This window comes from Bombus fervidus, chromosome 4 (assembly GCF_041682495.2).
Source record: "Bombus fervidus isolate BK054 chromosome 4, iyBomFerv1, whole genome shotgun sequence".
In the NCBI taxonomy this organism is placed as follows: Eukaryota; Metazoa; Arthropoda; class Insecta; order Hymenoptera; family Apidae; genus Bombus; species Bombus fervidus.
This window is the reverse complement of record NC_091520.1, coordinates 15,350,979-15,372,150: the sequence shown is the minus strand read 5'-3', so window position 1 is coordinate 15,372,150 and position 21,172 is coordinate 15,350,979. Positions and strand designations below refer to the sequence as shown.

Sequence of the window (21,172 nt, the reverse complement as noted above, 5' to 3'; positions counted from 1 at the left end):
ATATATACATTTATATACAATCCTACCACATTTTTGGTGACACGGAAAAGTGCCGCTAAAGAAGGAAATATTTCCTACGATAGGATAAATATTACGACAAAGAACATTTTTCTCCAGTGTGTCGTTAATTTTGAGCGGGATAGTAGAGGATCGAACTTGCATCGTTGTCACGTAAATTGCCTTGTCCCAAGCGAAAGCTCAACTTTTGACCGCAGCAAAGCAAACTATCGCGAACTGCGGTGCAACGAGATAAACTGTAACTCCTGCCGCGAGCCACCAACGAAACCGATAGCCCGGTAGTTCGAGCTATTTTCCAGCTTGCCGTTGCAACGAGTTTCTTAATGCTCTGTATCGAGAAACGCATTTGTCTTCCAGCGTTCCATTAACGAGGCTCGTTGCCCCTGTTCGATTTAGATCGCCGTTCGGCCGCGCGTCGTTCCACGTTACGAATCCACGTTACCATCGACGAACGATAACATTCGAATAGGGTACACCGATCGAACCGTATCGACATCACGTTTGCAAATTTCCCTTAATTTTCTTGTCCTTAGCTGTTCACCGCGGAAGGATTTCTGCGCATTTTTATTAAAAAACAAGTACTCTATGAATTTCCGTTTTAAACGCGTTTTGTGTTGGTCCGAGTTGATGCTTTTTTCGAAATTTTTATTTCAGAGGTTCCATTATTCTACTAATACTTATTTAAACGTATAAAACTTGCAAGATACTACACTATCTATATATAAAAATATCAATATGATGACGTTATCGTATTTTGTACTATTCCATTTTCATTCCATACTTTTATACATAGTCTATGATATTAGTGCAATAAAGAGAATCATACCACTATTTATAAAAAGCCATACCAAAGAAACATATAAATTCGCAAATTCTATTTATTATATGTATTAAGCGTCTTTATCTAAAACCAGAACCAGCACATTATCTTACACCTAACCGCAGATAATACAAACGAGCCTTTAATCGTGCATAAAATCAGCGCAATTAACGCAAACTAATGAGCCTTATCAGATGCGACTTGGTTGTCGGATTTTTTGGTTCCCGTGAGCGAAGCAACAGCTAGTAGGAGCGGTTTACAGTGTGTCGCGCGTCCACGGAGTGAAAGAGGGGTGGTTTTGGAAGGGGTTGGATAAGAGACGAATAGGGAGCAGAGAGAAACGAAAGAGAAACAGAGAGAAACAAGGAGAAACAGAGACAAATAGAGAGATGAGGGGAGGAGGAAGGGAGAGGCAGAAAGAGAGAAAGGAAGAGGGAGAGAGAGAGAGAGAGAGAGAAATGGAGAGAAAGAGTTGGTTGGGGTTTAGAAGGGTAGGGGATGAAAAGGTGGGAGAGAAGCGGAGAGAGCTCGAGAGGGAGAAGAGACTGGTAGAGACCGGTGGAAGGAAGAAGGATGGAGGATGTCTGTCGTGGCAGAGTAGCGGCGGTAGTAGCATATACGGCGGTTTAACTCGCGGGGAAAACTCTGAGAGCACGAGCTCGCGATCCTCAGTCGCGTGTGACACGCGGCCTAGTACGCGCTCGGATCGCCATCCGGATCGTCTCATTTGCGTGGCCGCGTCGTGCTCGATCGACCTCGAGGGTCGTTGATCGTGAGAACTGACGGGAACAGTGCATCTTGAGAGTACTCAGACTTTATAGAGTCGAAATTACCATTTCTATATTTATGAGAAATTGGTTAAAATTAAATTCCTTTTACCGATATGATATTAACGGAGGCTGTGGATGTTTTTGGTCTTATGTTCGATAGTTTTATCGACAAAGATCGATAGAGATCGTGGATCGTATTCTTGAATTCAAGTCTGAAAGATCTATGGGATGCAGCAACTGACGAGCATCGTGAGCAGTGGATATTTTTGAATGTTGTGGGTTCGAGTGTGAAATTTTTATCGACGATATTGACAAAGATCGCGCGGATCGTGGAACCTGGAAATTTATCAATTCAGGTTTGAAAGTTTTATAAGACGGGGATCGTGGATAGTGGAGACGTTCTCGAACTTTATGGATTTCAGATTAGAAGAATCTGATGGATCGTAAATATCCTTGGATCTCGTAAATTCGTATCATTATTATTAAAATTGACGAAGATAGTTGAAATCCTGAGTATTTGTGAATTTTACAGACTCGTCTTTCGAATACTTCCCAACGCAAATTGAGCGCAATCGTGGACATTCTTGGATCACTTATTTATATTTTTATCGACGTTATTGGCAGACATCGAAAAAGACGTGGTTTTGATGGAACCAGTGACATCAACGAAGCTCGTGGATCGTCGATATTCTGGACTTTGGTTGTCCAAGTTCGACATTTTTATCGATAGAACTGATAGAGATCAGAGATCGTGAACGTCCTGAGATTCTGTGAATTGAAATTTGCATTTGAAGAGTTTGAACGTTGAGCAACGCTTTCGCGTTTGAAAACTTTACATACTTTTGTAATTTCTGACTCTTGTGGATCTCGAAGACACTTAAATATCGAGACTTTAAGCGGAAAATTTTAATACTGAGATCGATTAGTAATCAGAAGACACGGTACAAAATAAAATAGCGATTTTGTGAGATTCCACGAATATAAAGCTTCTTTCCAACTGAAATCTAAGAAACATACCGCAACTTATCTTTATAAAACTCTTATAAATTTTGAATAACTCTGTATACTTTAAAATCACGATTTACTGCCACCAGTGTTTTAAACTTCGTCCTGTAAATCCAAGAAACTTTTACGTCTCAACAATTCGCTACTAACACCCTACATAAACAAAAACCACGATTTATTTCGTTTTTCACGCTGCATCTCACAAACTTGTCCCTCTATTTACCTCCACCGACTCAACAAACTCGTACTTTCTCATTAACAAAGAAAGAAACAACGACAAAGTCCGAGTGTCCAAGAGAAACCTTCGCAAAATCCCACGTAGCTTCCGGAAAGGACAACTTCGACCATAAAATGCAACGCGCGTAATTACACTATCAAGTATAGTACTGTAAGGATCAACGTAATAAACTAGGAATTAAATAGAAAATCGAATTATCATCGATGATCATCAAAAAGGGGCGTAGTTGTTCCATCAGATGCAAGCATCAAACAAAATATTATAACTATCGATACAGCGGATTAAAGATTTACTAATACGTCAAACATCTATAGAGATCGATAAAATAAATCGAGGATTAAATACAATACCATAAGGGCAAATAAAATAGATCAAGGGTCAGTCAAGCACGATACAACACAAAAATCGGTAAAACATTATCGGTACGATAAATCAGAGATTAAATAGAATACTAGAGGGATCGATAAAATACCATCAATACGATCGAGGTTCCAACGATCGCGAGTGATCGACGAGAGAAGGCAGCTGTTCGATCGAACGAAAGGAGAATTATAAATTCCCCGTCGAAATTATAAATCCCGCGTAGACGATGAATATTTCATCGAGGACGAGGTGAAACACAGCGGGCCATTCGTTCGGAAAACGATATCCCGCTCCTCTCGAAGGATTTATAACGATGCGCGTGAACGGGCCGGATAGAATCTCTCGCGACATCGCGCGTTTGACGATCGTTGTAGGTGAAACGAGAAACGCCGGAACTGGAGGACGCGTGTAAGAGGGACGTAGGTATATACGAACCGGATGGAAACTGCAATCCGGACGTTTGACAAACGATAGTGCCGGTAACGTGCTACAGGAACGATTCTTCGTAGCTCGATTAAAAGAAAACACATTGAAACGGTGTGTCAAAACTTGTATTACTCTCTAGATGCTCCGTAGCAAATTTCTCTTGTCGAGACTTTTAAATGAACACGTTTAAACAGTTCAAGAAGAAGGAAACAGGTTGATACACATATGTACGTATCTAGATAGGTTTCTATCGTTCTCAAAATTTTCCGAGAAATTATAAAGTAATTCATAAAATTAGTAAATTAACGAAATAAAATAAAACAGCGTTTTCGCTCATCGTTCGAGAAGAATATCAAAACAGTGTACGTACGTAAACCTTCGTCGCATTTCAAATCTTCGAATAAAAAATTCCAAACGAAGACGCGCAAATCGAGTCAGTAATCAACTGACTGAACTTAAAACGCGTTACTAAATCGCTGCAAGATCTCCGCGAATCGCAGCTGTTCCTCGAAGCGGAACATCAGTCGAAGAGCGGACTAACGAAGTGAAGAAGCGAAATGAAAAACAAAAAGAAGATATAAGAAAGAAGAAGGGAAGCAGCTCAAGATTGAACATCTTTTAGATATTCCTCGGTCAACGACCTCGACGAAGTGAATGTTTAATCGACGAAGGAACAAAACTACGAATCGATCCAAGATCACCTCATATCTAAGCGTATTGTACAAGGAGATCGCGATCAAACTGACAGAATTTTTCACTTCCTTCCTGCGCTCTATCGTTCGATATTATCGAGCTTCCCTTTCCCGACAATAATATTCGTTATCCTACCAAGATTGAGAAAGTCAGCGAGCTTCTGTCGAAATTGGATTGAGAAACGACACGAGGCAAGAAGTCGAGGAGCTGGTGGCGAACGACGAAGCGTGACTGGGTGCCGGAAGTTCCGTTCTCGACGCCACTTTTGCCCGCGATGAGAAACGGTTTCGCGGAACGTGACACGCTCGACGAATCCGCAATCACGATGGAAATATCATATAGCGGAATTTCGAAGCGATCGACCACGTTTTTTTGAGAAAATACAGCGTAGAACGCGGAGAACCGATAGTTAGAGGGAGAAACCGGAAACGAAGGATGCTAGGATCGATCAGTACCGCGTAAACGAAATTTGACAAGTGTATAAGACACAGTGTGTTTCCGTTTCAACGTTTCTGGTGTGAAACGTGAAAGAAGAGGCAAGAATCATGAGGGATAAATTTGCATTCAGCGTAAGTGCTCTGGAAATATTGGATTCTGCGTTTATTTTAGGAGGCGAGCGTGACATCGATGCTGGTCGATCGATCGCTCCCAAGTTCTATGGTAGGAACTGTTGCCTGTAACGTCGAGGTTCTAGAATTAATTATAAAGCTTCCTCCCAAGTGTGCGTATTTTTAAAGGGATCAAATATTGAACAGGTTCGAATAGATCGCGGAGGGAATTGTTCGATACATCTGGTTGATTTATTGTTGTAATTGTGTCAGATGACGAACATCTTGTGTATTTTTATCTTCAGTTATTTCGTTCTGCGAGATAATGGTTCATGAATCATAGTTTTATCGTAAAATGTTACAAGTATATTTTTAAAAGTTCGTACTTTTTCTTTTTTAATATTCATTTTTATTTAGAAAGTTCGAGGAAAACTTTACCTTAATTAATCATGACACGTGATACGCAACCGGTTTTCCAATTTCATGTTAGCTACCAAATCGTATAGAGGAGTGTTAATTACCGTCAGTCAAACGGATAATGAGAACCGTGTGAAGCGTGATAATGTAAAATGTTAGGATACCGATAAAACATAAATTAAACCCCTTGATCGTAGTATGAGTTACTCATCTCGATGTTACGCGTACAGGCGAAAGCCAATAATTAAAGTTGATGTGGGGAATATTGTATAGATATAGATGATGTATTTATTCGGCACACATCGCGCAATTTCCGATAACTAATAATTCCACGTCTACATATTTACAATTTTAACTTCTTCCGCTATGATTTTATTTACACGCAATCGCAAAATTTTAATCTGTTTTCGTTTTCCGTGCGCGTCCAACGATATCGCATCGATAAAAAACATAAATCGCGAAAGCTTGCAGTTATTAATTCTTTTCCTTGTAAAATTGATATTCTTAAATCAATTAAATATTCAATTACAGTATAACTTACAATTTCAATTATAATAAAAAATATAAGCTGTACAAATTAAATTCATTTCTTCTATGTACGAGATGCAAGGAATCTTATTCCTTCCTAAAATCTATCTATATAAAATCATACAAATGTATTTATAGTTTATCCTTTAAAATCAAATATTTTATGCAAGGAAGATTGCATTTAGAATGACGTAACAGCAATAATGAAATTAAAGTACTAAAATGCGCTCTTTTCCCTATAAATGCGTACCTCACGTCCACAGTATATCATCAAATACAACACTATTAAAACAGGAAATAATTATCAATAATCAGCTTACTATTCAACAAATACCACTATAAGTTGCTTTCAACCAGTAATACACATTCGACACTCATGTCATTAATCATCAAGTGATTCGATTCTGACCGTGTCAACGGTGATAACGTGATTTACAGTCTGGGGTGCCGGACATGCACGAGACCCTGTCCAGTTTTTCGGAACAGTTCAGGGACGGGCCGCCGAAACCGGAAATAAAGCCGGAAACAGCCAAGGAGTCGGAGAGGACGGATGAACCGAAGTGTGGTTGGTTCTGGTTCAGGCCCATGTATCTGCAGCAATTTCGAACCGCGAAATGGGCGCTTTTCTGGTTGTGTTGGACAGGTGCAATGCAAGGTAAGCGATTCAAATTTGATTCCCTTCGAGCAACAGGAGAATAAACCCACGTATTCGCCAATTTTGGTGCCGAGTAAAAGAAAGTCCACAGAATAACAAGTTTAAAAAGACACCGTAATCTTGCAAGGTGTATTTATATTTAATAAGAGCGACGAATAAATGTAATATATAGCACAGAATAGATAACTGTTGCCGATATTAGAATTGATTTTTAAGTACTGCTTAGAATCAATAGAATAAATCAGTGTTGTTTTTGGGGGGGAGGGACGGGGTGATATTAAAAAAGAATTAAATAAATAAAAAACTTTTTTCCTTATTATAATATATTGCAACTTTTCCGTATGTTCGTAGTTGTCGACGGTTGAATTTGAACGTTCTTGAACATTGTGAAAGCCTCTTAATCTTTGTTTTTATTTTGCGCGTTTAAAATGATTAAAAACATAAAATAATAGCGAGGTCCAGGGGGCACCCGGGTTTGAACCGGGGACCTCTCGATCTGCAGTCGAATGCTCTACCACTGAGCTATACCCCCTTGTTAGAAAGTTGCGAATAATCGGAATTGATCAATGGATTATCACTTTATCGATTGCCATTCAATTTTAACAACGCTACTTCTTTTTCGATAAAGATGTAATAGATTAGTAAAACAAAATCAAGGCTGTGCAATGACAACAACAGAAACACACAGGTTCAACAAAATGATTTGCTTGAATCGCAAAGGGTTACTCGATGTAGTTGTTAAACGTAATGCAACAGACGTGCTTTGTAATCAGTCGCCACAAACGCGTCAAACACCCCTACCAGCGATAAACTCCGTGTCCACGAACGACGTATCGAAAACGACTGGACTGCCGATCGAATTTGAAAACCCTGTCCATCATAAACGCGACATTTACCAATATACCATCAACCAACTCGGTAACAATATTCTCCAAACCACAGTGAACAAATCCATGCTGATTTTTCGATATAATTCAATGTACAGTCTCGTTCATAAATATTTGGACACTTGCGATCTAGTGGAAAAGTTAAGCATTTTTACTATATCAAGATTAGACACGTTTATCACGTATATCAAGATTAGGCAAGATTAGATACGTTGTGGAAGCGTATTAAAAAGCTTGGAATTTCGCTTTTGAAGTGTATTTCACGTATTTACAACGATTTGGAAGTGTCCAAATATTTACGAGCGACGATGTAGTTAACGAGGCTAATATTTAACACATACGCTCTCTATAATTTAAAGTTCAAACGAAGCTTTAAATAATACACATAACATATATGATATATTTAACAATAAAGTTTTAAAGCGTTAATGATCTCCTAACAATAATCGTTCGATGTTCTGATTTTCCTTAAATGTCTCGACGCTTATGAACCTGGGTGTACATAAACACCCACAAACATACACGCATATAGTAATACAAACACGTAGCAGCTGATTGACTGCTATATCGCCGTTTGGTGTTACTAATAGCGGTGCATTCGAATGCAATTTCGAAGCTTTCACGGTGGCACGAGGGGGTCGGTAGAGGGTGAGAGAGGTCGACGGTGACTGACGATAACCGGAAATCGAGTTTTCCGGACCGGTGGCAGGAGGTTGACGGGCTGTTGCAGGGTGGGACAACGTCGACGAAAGGAGAACACGATCGAGGCGAAAAGGGCGAGTTACGACGACGGGACGAAGGTCGTCGACGTTGGCGAGAGGGGAAATGAAGAAAAGGGAGAACGCGGTAGTCGTGCGGGGTACTTAGTTTAAATAAGTTTGTACGTCCCCCTTCTTTGACAAGCGACAAAAGAAATCGTCCTGCTGGAGGTTCGTGCCTTCTCCAGTGGGATTGAACAAATTGCTGGACAATGGACTCGGCAATCGTCTATATAAGTCGAGAATAAGTTCGCCGGTGACTAAGTACAAGCGTACGAGCGTGATACTCGTGCATACTTCGCTTACGTGGATCCTGGTGAGTTCGCTGTTATAACCGTGTACGCCAAGGCATTTATAAGTATCCAGCCATCTGCTGGTCCCGATGATAATCGATCCAGATTTTGTTAAAAGTATGTGAGTTTACTTTTTGTCAAAAAAATATCCCCATAGATTCGATTCGTAGCATCTATCTACGGTGAGTAACGAAAGTACTCGAATACTCCTAGAAACCTTTTGTGTATACGTGAAAGAGGTCTGAAAATGTTCGAGTATTTTCACGGGCAACTGTATACACGGTATAATGTTCTCAATGAAATCTAAATTTAACCTGGATATTCAAATATCCGATAATTAAGTAATACTCGCAACTGGTCCCTTCCATACCATTCTACCAATGTCCATCGAATTAACGCGTTCACAGACGTTCACGAACAGAAGCAAGGAGGCCTGCGTTCGAGTGTCGACATATCCGGCGTCTGTCCACCCGGAAATGAACCACCTTTGTTTCCCCATTGTCCGCCGCTAATAAGAGAATTTTAATTAAAGCCAGAGCACCAATCGTGTACCTTGCACGATTTGCTTCTCCAGCTACCGATTGACCCTGTTTCTTTCTCAACCCGTATATATAAATACATACACATATATATAATTTATCCGTTCACAAGTATAAGGATATTGACGCCATAGAAAAATAACGCCAGCGTGATAAACTATAGCACAGCTATTAAACTACGTTTGGAAGTTTGGAGCGAAAAGGACTCGTGTATTTTTTGACCTGTACAATAAGATTTAGAGCCTTCTTTGTAAATTAGTTTGAAATATACAGAATGTTAAAAGACATAAATTGTAAAAGCACTCAGCGAGAATAATGGATAAAAAATAACGATCGAATAAAATACGATCAATCGTTGTAGAACGTAAAATCTAGTAAATGAAATATAAATTTCATTGAAAATTACAGTACAATTTTATCTTACCAACAAAAATATTTAATAAATTTCATATCATTACGTAAACCTTTTAAGCGAATTTACATATACAGCAAATTTAGTAAAATTTCGTATCTACATAAAATTCTAACGCAAAATTTTTCCACCTTACAAAAACGACTCCCGGTTTAAACCCCCTCAATAAAAAAAGCTCCATTCGTTAAATCGAATATAAAACCAGAAGCAAATAACTACGACTCTCTACCAAAACACAACCGTCAAAAGGAGAATCTATGTAGCAAAAATCTCGAGCAGGGACTTGCTACTCTCTTCTCTCCACGTTTGAATCTCGCAGAGAGAGAGAGAAAATTGAGTTTTGCGATTGTCAGAGATGGTTGAACGCTTTTGTCAAACGATACTGTACAGCATGGCCACCGGTTTTGTAATTCAACGCCCTGTCAACGCCTGTTTGTTGCATCGAACGAACGAACACTGTTCGATTCAGAGATGATCAGCATCGTGTATATTCGTGAGAAAGAAGTGTTTAATAGATTTACGTTCGAGAGAGCGATTTCTTCGAGGGTGAGCGGACACCGAATCGAGCAGAGGGGAGATCGTAATTCAATTAGTTTAGCCCTTCTGATTCATTTACACCCGGCACACAAATTTGCTTCGGTGCATCGGATACGAACGACACACGCGTATCGAAGATCAATGTTGTTCCGAATTTGAGAATGGGGACAACGAGATCGGAAGGACTATTATCAGGATACTCGAGTATTCCTATCGATCGTTTTCCTGCCGTTTTAAGTCGGCCAGGATTGATAAAATTCCAGATACTATCGGTTGTACGATGCTTTCTAGTACGGTGCAAAATAGCCCACGATATATGTAGCTCTTACAAGTTTGGGATTGGTTATTTCGATGGAAAGGAAATTGAATTTCAGTGCAGAGAGGAATGGATTTTGGAACTTTTATAAATTGAGTCAAATTAAATACAGTAAACGAAATGAAAATTATAGACGTTGAAACGTCTTCGATAATTATTACATATTTTTTAAATAAATTTTCCTAGATTACGTAATAATACATAAATAAGCGGACTACGCGTTCGTTAGAGAAACTATCCAACCAATCGGCTATTGGTGATGATCAAACACTTCATCGATTCAATCGTATCGCTCTAATAAGATTCTTCGAAACTTCTATTGCGTAACCATTGCGCGATATACATACAACATTGAAGGGAACATTTCCCACCTCCATACACCAAATTATATAATTTCTATGAGAATACATATTGACTTTTTTAGATGAGTCAATTTTGCGACTTGAATTCGAACAAACTCGAAACCACACTGTTATTACTAAGCTGAATTATCATTTATTTGTTTCACTTCAAGTTTTTAAGTATCAAAATTGTTTGAAATCACGTCACTACCAACGTGTGTGATTTCGTTTATTTTGCAATTTCATTTTATTAAAATCTTTCGCTTTTCTTTTAGGTATGGTGGTCAATGGTTTTGTGAACGTGGTCATAACCACGATAGAAAGGAGATTTGGTCTGAGGTCATCGCAGACGGGCTTGATAGCAGGCGGATACGACATAGCTAGTTTCCTTACACTCGTTCCAGTGAGCTATCTAGGTGGTCGTTCAAAAGCATCGAAACCGAGGTGTGTATATATATATACATAAATACATATTTCACTAGACGATACCACAAGTTAGGGGTGTAATGCACCTACAAAACTGATCAATCTTCTCTCAATTTTTCTCACGAACAGACCTCTTCTCCAACTTGATTTCTTATTGGCAATTTACTTTCCCTAGTTGTATCAATCTTGCAGCAAATCAATGATATACGCGTATGCGTACAAATATGTTCAGATATATACCTTATACATATGTGTATAATGTGTATATATGTACGTATGCACGCATACAAGGTATTGTCTTGTCTATTAATATTAATGCCGATATCGGTTCACCCCGATAGTTCTCATAAATATTAATCCTAACGTCAGCCGGACGGACAATGTCGGTGTTAATCTCCATTTCGTTTCTTCCCTTCGACACTTTCGTGCCCTCATCACCCTGTATGCTATGAGCTTAATTCTAAATCGATAATCGATAACACTTGAAAACAAACAGCTAAACAGCGTAGCCTCGAAGCTAATGTTCCAACATAAATGTTTATAGCGTTTAGGATTTATCTAATTTAGCCCTTAGATACTTGAGTTTTCTAAATAATAAAATAAAACACGTTGAAATTTCAAATTTCCTATAAAATGAAATGGCCGGTTTCATCTTTGTCTGACAGGTACATAGGCATAGGTGTTGTAGTCTTAGGCTTAGGAAGTCTACTTTTCGCGTCCCCTCACTATATTGCTGGACCATACAGAGGCGGCCAGCAATCGGAAAATATATGCCAGAGGGTGACGAACACATCGTCCCGTTCGGTAAGTAATTTTACGCAGCTGTTAAGTAATTTAATAGCCCAAATATCAGTGTTTCCTCAACTGATTTTCATACTATAGCGTGAGAAAAGCTCTTTGAATAAATTTTTGAAAATGCAGCTTTTTTTCAACATTAGAATTTACTGCGGCAAAGATTTTATGAAAAAGAAGAATTGAAAATTTAACACGAGGAGAGTGACAAGCAATAATTATTACAACAGAGAAAATAAGGCAGAATAGATCATTAGTAATTATCGATAAATTCATGTTCACTAATGGAAGCAAACAATAATAGCTTGGAATCTTAAAGATTGGTGGAATATTAGACATTGACTAAGAACAAAATATATAAATGAGAAGGGGTTCTTTAAGAAGAAACTCATTCCTATTTTAATGTGATAATTTTATACTGTTTACTACTTGAGAATCAATTACTAGAGGATACGAGCTTGTGCCTTTGATCAACGAAGAGTAAAGATTCAATTAGGAGTAAGGAATAGGGTTTACTGATGGATGTCACCCTTTATATTGCAAAATTCCTCTCTTTATAACATAATCCAATTTTTTTTATCGTCAAATATCAAAAATAGATGTTAATTTTCCTATCATTAAATATCAAATTTAATTTCTTACGAAAAATTCGAAAGTAGAAAAAAATAATAATATAAAAGAATCCGAAAAAAGAAAGAAAAAATTGCGACACCACGTTTTATCTTTACTTTTCAATGCATCTCGGTTATATGTTAATGAACATCCATTAAACTTTCAAAACAAGAAAATTACTACGTCAAACGTAAATTCCTCGAAAAAAGATTAATCTTAATAATGAAACTAACCATTGTACAAAAAGAAGCTTCTTACATATACAATAAACTAAATCATCTCCATAATCGATCGAGAACTTGGTAGAATCGTTACTTTTTCCATCCTATAATAAAAAATCCACTATTGCGACGTAAACGGTGTATAATCAACTGACATTTTAAACGTTTCATTCGTTCCATTCTTTTCATTCCGAGTCTAATAAAGCCTCGCATTATAGAGAAAAAGATCAGACATATTTTTGGACTATTCTCGTTTGCTGATTAAATTACTCTCAATTCGCTTCTTCGCCATTCAGCTATCCTGTAATGGATCCGTGGGCCAAATAGACCAGGAACCATACAGCGGATTGTACTTAACTATCTTTCTGATGGCCCAACTTCTGCACGGGGCGGGTTCCGCTCCTTTCTATACGCTCGGCGTTACGTACCTAGATGAGAACGTGTCGAAAAAGATGTCCTCTGTGTATGTAGGTAAGAAAACCACGTCTGTCTGTTATCGTCTTTCGAAACTATTAAAGCTTCTGTTACTAAAAAGAAGCTAAAGCGTAGTTAAGTTAAGTATTGTTTGAAAAATATTGAATTATTGGCGGCGATTATGGGATTAAATTCAGTACGTTGGTACATCGCCGTAGAAATTTTGAAATCACTTTTGATATCTACATTTTACGAAAGTAAAAGATATAATAAAAAAAAAGAGGGAAAGAAAATAAAAAATGCTAAAAGCATTACATCTTCCCCCTTGAATTTTTGGTTGCATCGCGTTACATTCACAATGTATCTTTGTTCTGTTCAGGAATTTTCTACACAATGGCCATAATAGGGCCTGCATTAGGGTACGTTGTCGGAGGCGAGTTGTTGAAGCTGTATACAGATTTTATCACCGTAGATCCGTCAGAGTGAGTCTGAATACAAATTTTTATAACTTACACTCATATACTAGCGTCATATGCATGACTTTTATGCATGTCCATAATGAATATTATGCCCGCTTTTCAAAACAATTCATTCGATAAAATATAACGAAGGTATAAATAAATTGAATCTTAAAAAATATATATATATATACAGATACGTACGTGTATGGCATTATACAAACTTCAATTTGTAAACACGATTCCAATTTTTCGCATCGGAGAGAGTTTAAAATTAACGCCAGCAAACAAAAAATCCCCTAAGGTTACTTAAATATCATCGTTCAGTATCATTCTTCACACGCTAAGCTCACGATATTAACTAAAAGTTATCGTTAGCCCTAAATTCTCGATCGAGTATCTCCTCGCGTTATCACAGACAAATATCAAAGACAGCGTGCAAACTACCAACTATTCGTTGATAAAAGAATCAAAAACGATGAATTACTTTTAGAAATTTTCTTCTCCTATCGATTCGCTTCTCTCTTTCTAAATTGTATCTCGTTGCACCTTGAATAATATTTCCGTACTTCTAAATGAAACACGACCGTTTATTAATTAGATGCGTTCTTTTAACTTCGACCATTGCTCTTTCGAAATTGGGCAAAAAAATTCTCGCGTCCGTTGCCCGTGTTTACCGGGGGAAGAGCATCGATTCATTTCGAGGAGTGGCTTTCAAATAAACTTTCAGAAGAAACTTGCAAGGATTCTAAATTTACTGATGTCCATTCGGATCGTCCGAAGCTACGAGAGGCGCAGTTAACCGTGAAATGTGAAGGGAGATCCTTTCGACTTTTAATTTCAGTCTCCTTGTAACCACTTCTTGCACGTTCCTCGTCCCCGCCTTCTCCTTCCTTTCTTTCGTCTTTTCTGATGTAGGCTGTTATCATAATAATTTCTTGGCTCCTTGAGCTTTAACGGAAACGCAGTCTGAGCCTGATTTATTAATCGGGGAAAAATGGAAGTTCCCCAGAAAATGATTACTCTGGAAAGTTTAGCGGTTCGGGCATTTTATCGCTATGAAACAAAAGTAGAAACACAGGAAGAACGAAAGGAAGATTTGTTTCTGCGAGTTTGATCTTCTTTCGAAATCGAATTTTCCTTATTTTCAATCGATTGTTCGCAGTTTATTATAATAAATCTCCTCTATTCTGTTTATATTCTGTAATCTTGATCTCTCTGCAAGTTTCGAATGTCAATCTTCTTACTTTACTTATCGATACTTTGTATAAATAAATATCCATAATTGAATAATTATTAGTTGGTAATTTACTGTATTATCACATGAAATTTTTATTATTTACCGTAAGCGATCTTATATAATATTCTTCGATCTTAAAATCTCAATTCTTTGCCATCTTAATTTCTATGCAAGTTTCGAACTACCGTCGTCCTACTTTATCTCCAATATTTTATATTGCACACAAACATTCCCATTCTAATTATCGCTAACACCTTTACGCGAAAACGTCCTACAAAGAAAAACCGTTTGAAGAGTTTGGCAAAGTTGAAACGCGAGAAATGCAAATAAAGAAGAAACCGCCACAGAACCCTGGACGTCGACCAAACAGAAAATACGTAGCTCCGAATCGATAGCCCGTCATTTAAAAGTAAAATACGCGAAGATAGAACCTCGGACGTTGGGAATCTTTTACACGGCCGACAACTCGATTTACTGTTCGATGCTCTTGATGTCATACGCGTCTCCGTTTGCGAGCAGAAAGGATTGGAAGCGGGAAAAAAGAAAAGGCGGGAAGAAGGACAGCGAGCAACGATTAATTCGATTCTCACGTGCATCTCGTGGAGGGGATGTGACTGAACGAAAGAGACGAGGGTTGCTCCGCGGGGGAAGGAAGCGTTGCAGACAAATGGAACTTGATTGTGCTCCAAGTGTCGGGGGATGAAGTGACACTTTTGAAGGGTAACATCGGCATCATCCTCAAACGTTGGTTCACCGCTTGACATTTTCCCCACGGGCTGTGTACGTGTACGTGTACGTGCGTGCAACCGTGTCCATGGGGTTACATGCGCTATTAATCGCGGCCCATTATACGCTCTAATGGTCCTCCGAGATATTTTCAACGGGGTAGAGAGCAGATTGAAAACAAAGATTGTATTTCCTTCAAAATTTCCGTACCACTCTGCGCAGTTCTTGCTTCGTAGAATTGAAAACTCTGCTGTCGTACAGTGTAACTGAACCGAAGATTGTGTATTATCGATTTTTGTTGCGGCATTATGGAAGTTCTGTGTCATGTACGTTGTTTTCAAAAAGCTTTCCTTCGACGAAGGAAAAAGTTAAAATTCCAAGAAGAAAATTCACTTCGATACTTTTTCATGGTTATGTAGCTTTTTTATTTTCCAAACTCTAACATAAATCACCGTGTCCTCTATATTTTGCAAAATCTATAGAATCCTCTTACTGCTCATTGATAAATTAAACTAATTTCCATGAAATCGAAAATTTCCCCGTCTTCCAAACTTCACCGAAGGGAATTCGTCTGCCTCGTGAAAACTAATAAATCAACGAAAGCAAAGATTAATTAATTAATCCCGTGGTACGAGACAAAAAAAAAAGAACATCTACATCGGTACCCTCGTTATCGTTTCAGGGACAAGAAGATATAATTAAGCGATGCAAACACGTTTGAGAAGGTTTGGCCGTCGTAACGACAAGCTGCTGTTCCTCCTGCGAAGTTTCTTTTCAAGGCCGTGAAACAGCAAAAATAGATGATAAAAATCCGATAGCCCGTGTATACCAGCAACATCATCCCTGTCCATTAACTCGATTCCTCTTCGGGCGTTATTCGTTCACCGTTTAAAACAAGATCCCAGCCATGAAAATTCTATTTCCACGATCCTGTTCCTCACTGGTTTACCACGAAATCTTCATGTCCGACCATTTTTCACTGCCTCTCCCATCCCCAACCTCGTGTCTCGTCTCCAAGATTTCGCGATTAATTTCGAAATTCTGCGACGTGGATTTACGTACGTAAGATGTAGGAATATAAAGTTCGAATTTCTTACAACACGGTGTAAGATGCATCTGCAATGTGCTTCAGAGAAACGTGATTCACTCGTATTTGCGTACTACCAGTTGTCGAGTGTCAGATTGGAAGCGTACGTTTCTGCGGGTTTGCGACGCTGGTGTATAGTAACATGTTTTTGCGAGCTTTCTTTCGGAAAGTGGTTTCCCTTTTTATCTTTCCATGGTTATTGTATCTTTAAGCTCTATTTACTGTGTTCCAGAAATTTATAGCTTTAACCCTGCCCCGGTTCATATCGTTCTTCATGCCCCGATTTCGTTTCAGCAATTTATATTCGTAGAATTTGAGAAATTTTCTAGCGATAGAAAAATGAGATTCGAATAACACAGCGATGTTCGGTTAAGCTATTAATATTATTTTATACGTTAAATATAACTTGCACTGTATCTCACTTTATCGTATTTCAAATAGGGTATCTCCAACATTCCTACGTCGTAATCGTAAATTTCCTTGTATAAATGGTCAACTAACAACGAGTAATGTAGCGATGCACACATTCGGCCCCAAATGTTGGACAGATCGGGGAAAACAGCCGATAAATCCTGGCGGGAATTTAATAAAGTTGCCGTGACGGTCTAGCTAAACGCACCCCCACTCTTAAAGCGGTGGGAAAAAAGCGGGAAACGCGTTTAACGCGTAGCGACACGAGAGGCGACAAATTCCGATGGTGAGCCCATTACGCGTCATTCCCCATCGGCATTCGACGACTATGAACCCCTTTAGCCGGCGTAAAACGCATAATGAACGCGGACAACTTTCCAGCCATTGTCCGTCCATCGTAATTCTTCCTTGCAAGTCGTGCGACGTTCCTCTCTTTCCACCAATTTTAATGTTCTCCAAGCGTTTAAGGTTCAGCAGATGGATTCTTTTTCGCGAGACTGCGCGTTCGATTTCGCGGAAATGTTCGAGAATGTTTCATAATGTATTTAATGGTTTCAAGATGGGAATTTGAAAGGTCTTTGACACTGGATCGAACCAGGGCTTTTCTTATCTTTCGTTAATCGACTCTTCCTTAACTTTAACTTACGATTAAAATTCCAGAGGGCTTAAAAAAGTAAAATTTTCGTAAATAGATTTTCATAAAATGAAAAACAATCGGAGGGAATTATATAAATATCCGAAATTAGTTGAAATTACTTGTCTGGCAGAGATTCCCATCTTCTTCTAAAATTCTTCTACGTTGAAATCTGAATTTCTTCGAACGTTAATCTTTCTGGAAATCTAAAATTTCCATCCCGTTAAAAATTAAGAAGCTTATCAAAATTTCTTCTCCATTTCTCTGTGTTTCTACCAACGAACAGATTCAACATCAGGAAGTCATAGCAGTCGAGTGTCATTTAAAGATCAGTTACGACTGACAGATAGAAAGAAAACGGGGGAAAAAGAAGGCTAAACGGCGATTTCTTCAGTCGGTATAGAGCAGTTAAGCCTGCTAAGGGATGATCGCGCAGTTAGTCAGCCGTTTCCGAGCAATCAATCACCTCTTCCCAGTTGGGTTTCGCCAGGAAAAAATGAGCCCAGCCCATCGGACGTAGCAAACGTAACTCCGACGGGAAAAAAGTTACGTAAAGCCTCTGCTAGAAATATTCGCTTCGTCAGTCGATAAAACATTCCTGCTCGTCATATCGAATTGATTCAACGTCCAACATCATATTTGCTGATGATACTAGTTAAATTCAAGGTATTTAGAAAAATATATCGAGACTATGAAAGAATTGGAGAAACGTTGTTTGCTTGAACTCGATTAAAAGATTAATCAAATTAATCGAATCAATTGAATTTTGATAGTTTCCATCGTTCCAAATGGATAATATTTCCTTTTTCTCGTAGACTTCTATCATATGCGCTTTCGGTTACTGTCACGAATAGAATAATAGAATTATTAATTTCAATTATTCAGTATTACTACTAATTCAAATCGGTTCAAAGCAATCTTGATCATCCACCGTCATTTTATCACTATACTTCGTACAATATTTAAGAGTGAATTACTAATCACGAAGCTTAAATCCAGTCATCTATTTGACGTAATCCTCAATTTCGTACTATACATTTACCTATTCGAAAACTAATTATAATTAAATCACCTTGTAATTAAAGCAACAGGCATTGCGTTCTACTGGAACTATCGGAATTACACATATTAAACAGAACATAGTATGTTTAGTTTAATGACAATTAAATATTTTTTCAGGACAAAGATCGTGCAGTTTGACCCGTAAAAACGAAGATACGGAAAGTTTCAATCGGAAAAGCGTATATTCTTTCCTGTTTAATTACAACTTTGTTATACCACCCTGTGTGTTAACCTATCATAAGCTTCGATAATCGTTTTAACACGTCTGTCTTTATCGATAAAATTCATCGAGAATATCCCATCTCTATCGAACAACCATCGAACAACATCCTTTGTCCAACATCAACTACGACGCGCTTCCCGGTTGAAGCCTGCTAATCCTCAATTTAAAATTCGCTTCTCGTAACCGCCTAAACGGCGGAAGTTTTAAGGCCGGGTCGCAACAGGATTTACCGAGTTTTCCGCAAACTTAAATTGCGTGTCGAAGCGAACGCAATCCGATAATTTGCAAACAGAGAGAGGCCGCTTCATCCCTACAGAAACCTCGAATAAAAACAAAGAGACGAAAACGTTTGTCGAGAGCTAATAACATTCTCGCGAGTGCAATTACATTTTCCTTCCGATTCCGCTGGATGAAGCTGAATGCAGCTGAATGGAGCTGGAATGGAGGAAAAGAGTAGAGTAGCCGTTTGCGTTACGACCACTTCCGGTTGCAAGCTCGCGTCTACTGTAGCAGCTTAATAGCCATTATACACCGCGGACCTAAATTCCTAGTGCAAGTGAAACCAAGGATACGCTATGGCTCGAAAGAAAATCAAAGATAATGAGACTGTCTACTACGGTGAACTACATACATGTTTTATAATAATTAATTAAAATGGTCTCGGAAGGATTCAATCAAAATCGGCAACTGCAAATCGATCTATCGAAAATAAAACAATGACGTTACTTCTTAAAAATACTCCATTTAAAATACTCGTTATAATATCTCATGGATAAAACAATTCTCTATTTAGAAACCATCTTGTTATTTATATGTGCAAAGATACGAATTTGCATAAAAATCCGCGGTCTACCGATATGCGCAACACAAAAATTACTGTGTACCGTCTTATCCTATAGTACGACGTATTTTTTAGTTTTATTTTCATTCGTAAAGTCCCTTATTTTTCTTGTACCGTGAATTTAGGTTCACGATGTATGTGCCTCGTTTAATTTCGTAGTCAAACAAAAGATTGGACGGCAGATGTTGGTTCGAGCGCGACTTGCCTCCGAGTACTTCTCATAGTTTTTCGCTTTCTCACCTTCCGCTCTGCAGACTACGCTACGAATAGATTATGCTACATATTGCGGCGTAATACCGCGATTCTGAAGGAATTTGCTAGGCGGCGAGCTCGGTTATGCTCGTACGATGGTGATGGCGCATTGTACGCCGTGAAGGAAAGGATGATGAGTGAGAAACGTTTTGAAAGTACTGGCGAGGTTAGAGAATATTGCTCATGGTAGACGTCTCCCATGGAAAAATGTTTAATAGCAGTGTTATCTTGTTATTATCGATTATTTTTTTATTACGTAAGATGATCCATAAATTATGAATTTAACTTATTGTCATCCTAATAGCACACAGCGTCCTTCGTTTCCTAACCAAATTATCAGGATTTTTTCGTAGATGACGAATCGTGCAGGCCGAACGAGACTTCTGTCCGCGTATCGGTTTAGAACACGAGGAGAGGAGAACTTCCGGGCTCGTTGCACGGCAATTAGTCGGGAAAGTTGCAGAAGCTCGGTCGGTTGGGAATTTCAGATGGTCGCGCCGTACGGCGCAATTAAAAAAGCGCGAGGAAATCGGCCGGTTGCGCCGGAAGTTCCGCGACGGAAGAGCAATTCCGGCCTACTCACCCTGTCGTGCTCGTCGTCCGCTATACTGTTCCGAGATAATTACATTTTTTCCCCTGGAATCCTTGCCCGCTTTTTTTTGTTTGCGCGCGGCCTACTTTCTCCCGGAGTTTCGTTTAATATGAATGCCGCTTTAAAGCGTTTAAAAAAGAAAGAATTGACCCGTTTCACGGATATTAGCAGTGCCGTCGAGCTTCCCTGTTTGCGTTTAAAACGACGATTAAGTAGGTAGAGATCGATGTAAAGTTAGGAAGACGATGAAAATTCGAAAGAAGGATCAGTCGGTTGCAGTGTGTGTTCTATATATAATTATTAATTCTATATAATTTAAAATGTTTACTAATTGTAGACGATATTTGTTCAGGATTGGCTTAACACCAAACAGCAACGTATGGGTGGGAGCATGGTGGATAGGTTTCCTAGCAGCTGCAGTTATATGTTTCGTAATTGCTATACCGATCTTGGCGTTTCCGGCAGCTCTACCTGGTATGTCAACTTCAATTTGAAAAAGACGTCGCAAAGATTTCCCTTTCTACCATCTGAAACTAGTAACTTAAAATGTACATGTGTAAGAAACAGATTTGTAACGTCTGACGTTATAGACGTCAGTTTTCTTATTACGTACTAAT

General features: G+C 38.6%; 1 protein-coding gene and 1 non-coding gene across 5 annotated transcripts in view; one reads left to right on the top strand and one right to left on the bottom strand.

The window, feature by feature from the left end:
* The window catches only part of Oatp26f (Organic anion transporting polypeptide 26F), a 50,222-nt gene that overhangs the window by 23,907 nt on the left and 5,143 nt on the right, over positions 1-21,172 (top strand). For 3 of the 4 annotated variants that reach the window (XM_072001689.1, XM_072001688.1, XM_072001690.1), the window contains 6 exons: positions 6,265-6,481; positions 10,840-11,008; positions 11,656-11,794; positions 12,912-13,086; positions 13,409-13,511; positions 20,908-21,029. In XM_072001689.1, the coding sequence (XP_071857790.1) occupies positions 6,265-6,481; positions 10,840-11,008; positions 11,656-11,794; positions 12,912-13,086; positions 13,409-13,511; positions 20,908-21,029 (925 nt within the window). Of the gene's footprint in view, positions 1-1,431; positions 4,903-6,264; positions 6,482-10,839; positions 11,009-11,655; positions 11,795-12,911; positions 13,087-13,408; positions 13,512-20,907; positions 21,030-21,172 lie in introns of those variants that run through there. The other variant, XM_072001691.1, reaches the window with a different exon arrangement.
* Trnac-gca (transfer RNA cysteine (anticodon GCA)) lies at positions 6,942-7,013 on the bottom strand. Its single transcript has one exon. It is a non-coding gene; the product is annotated as a tRNA-Cys (tRNA).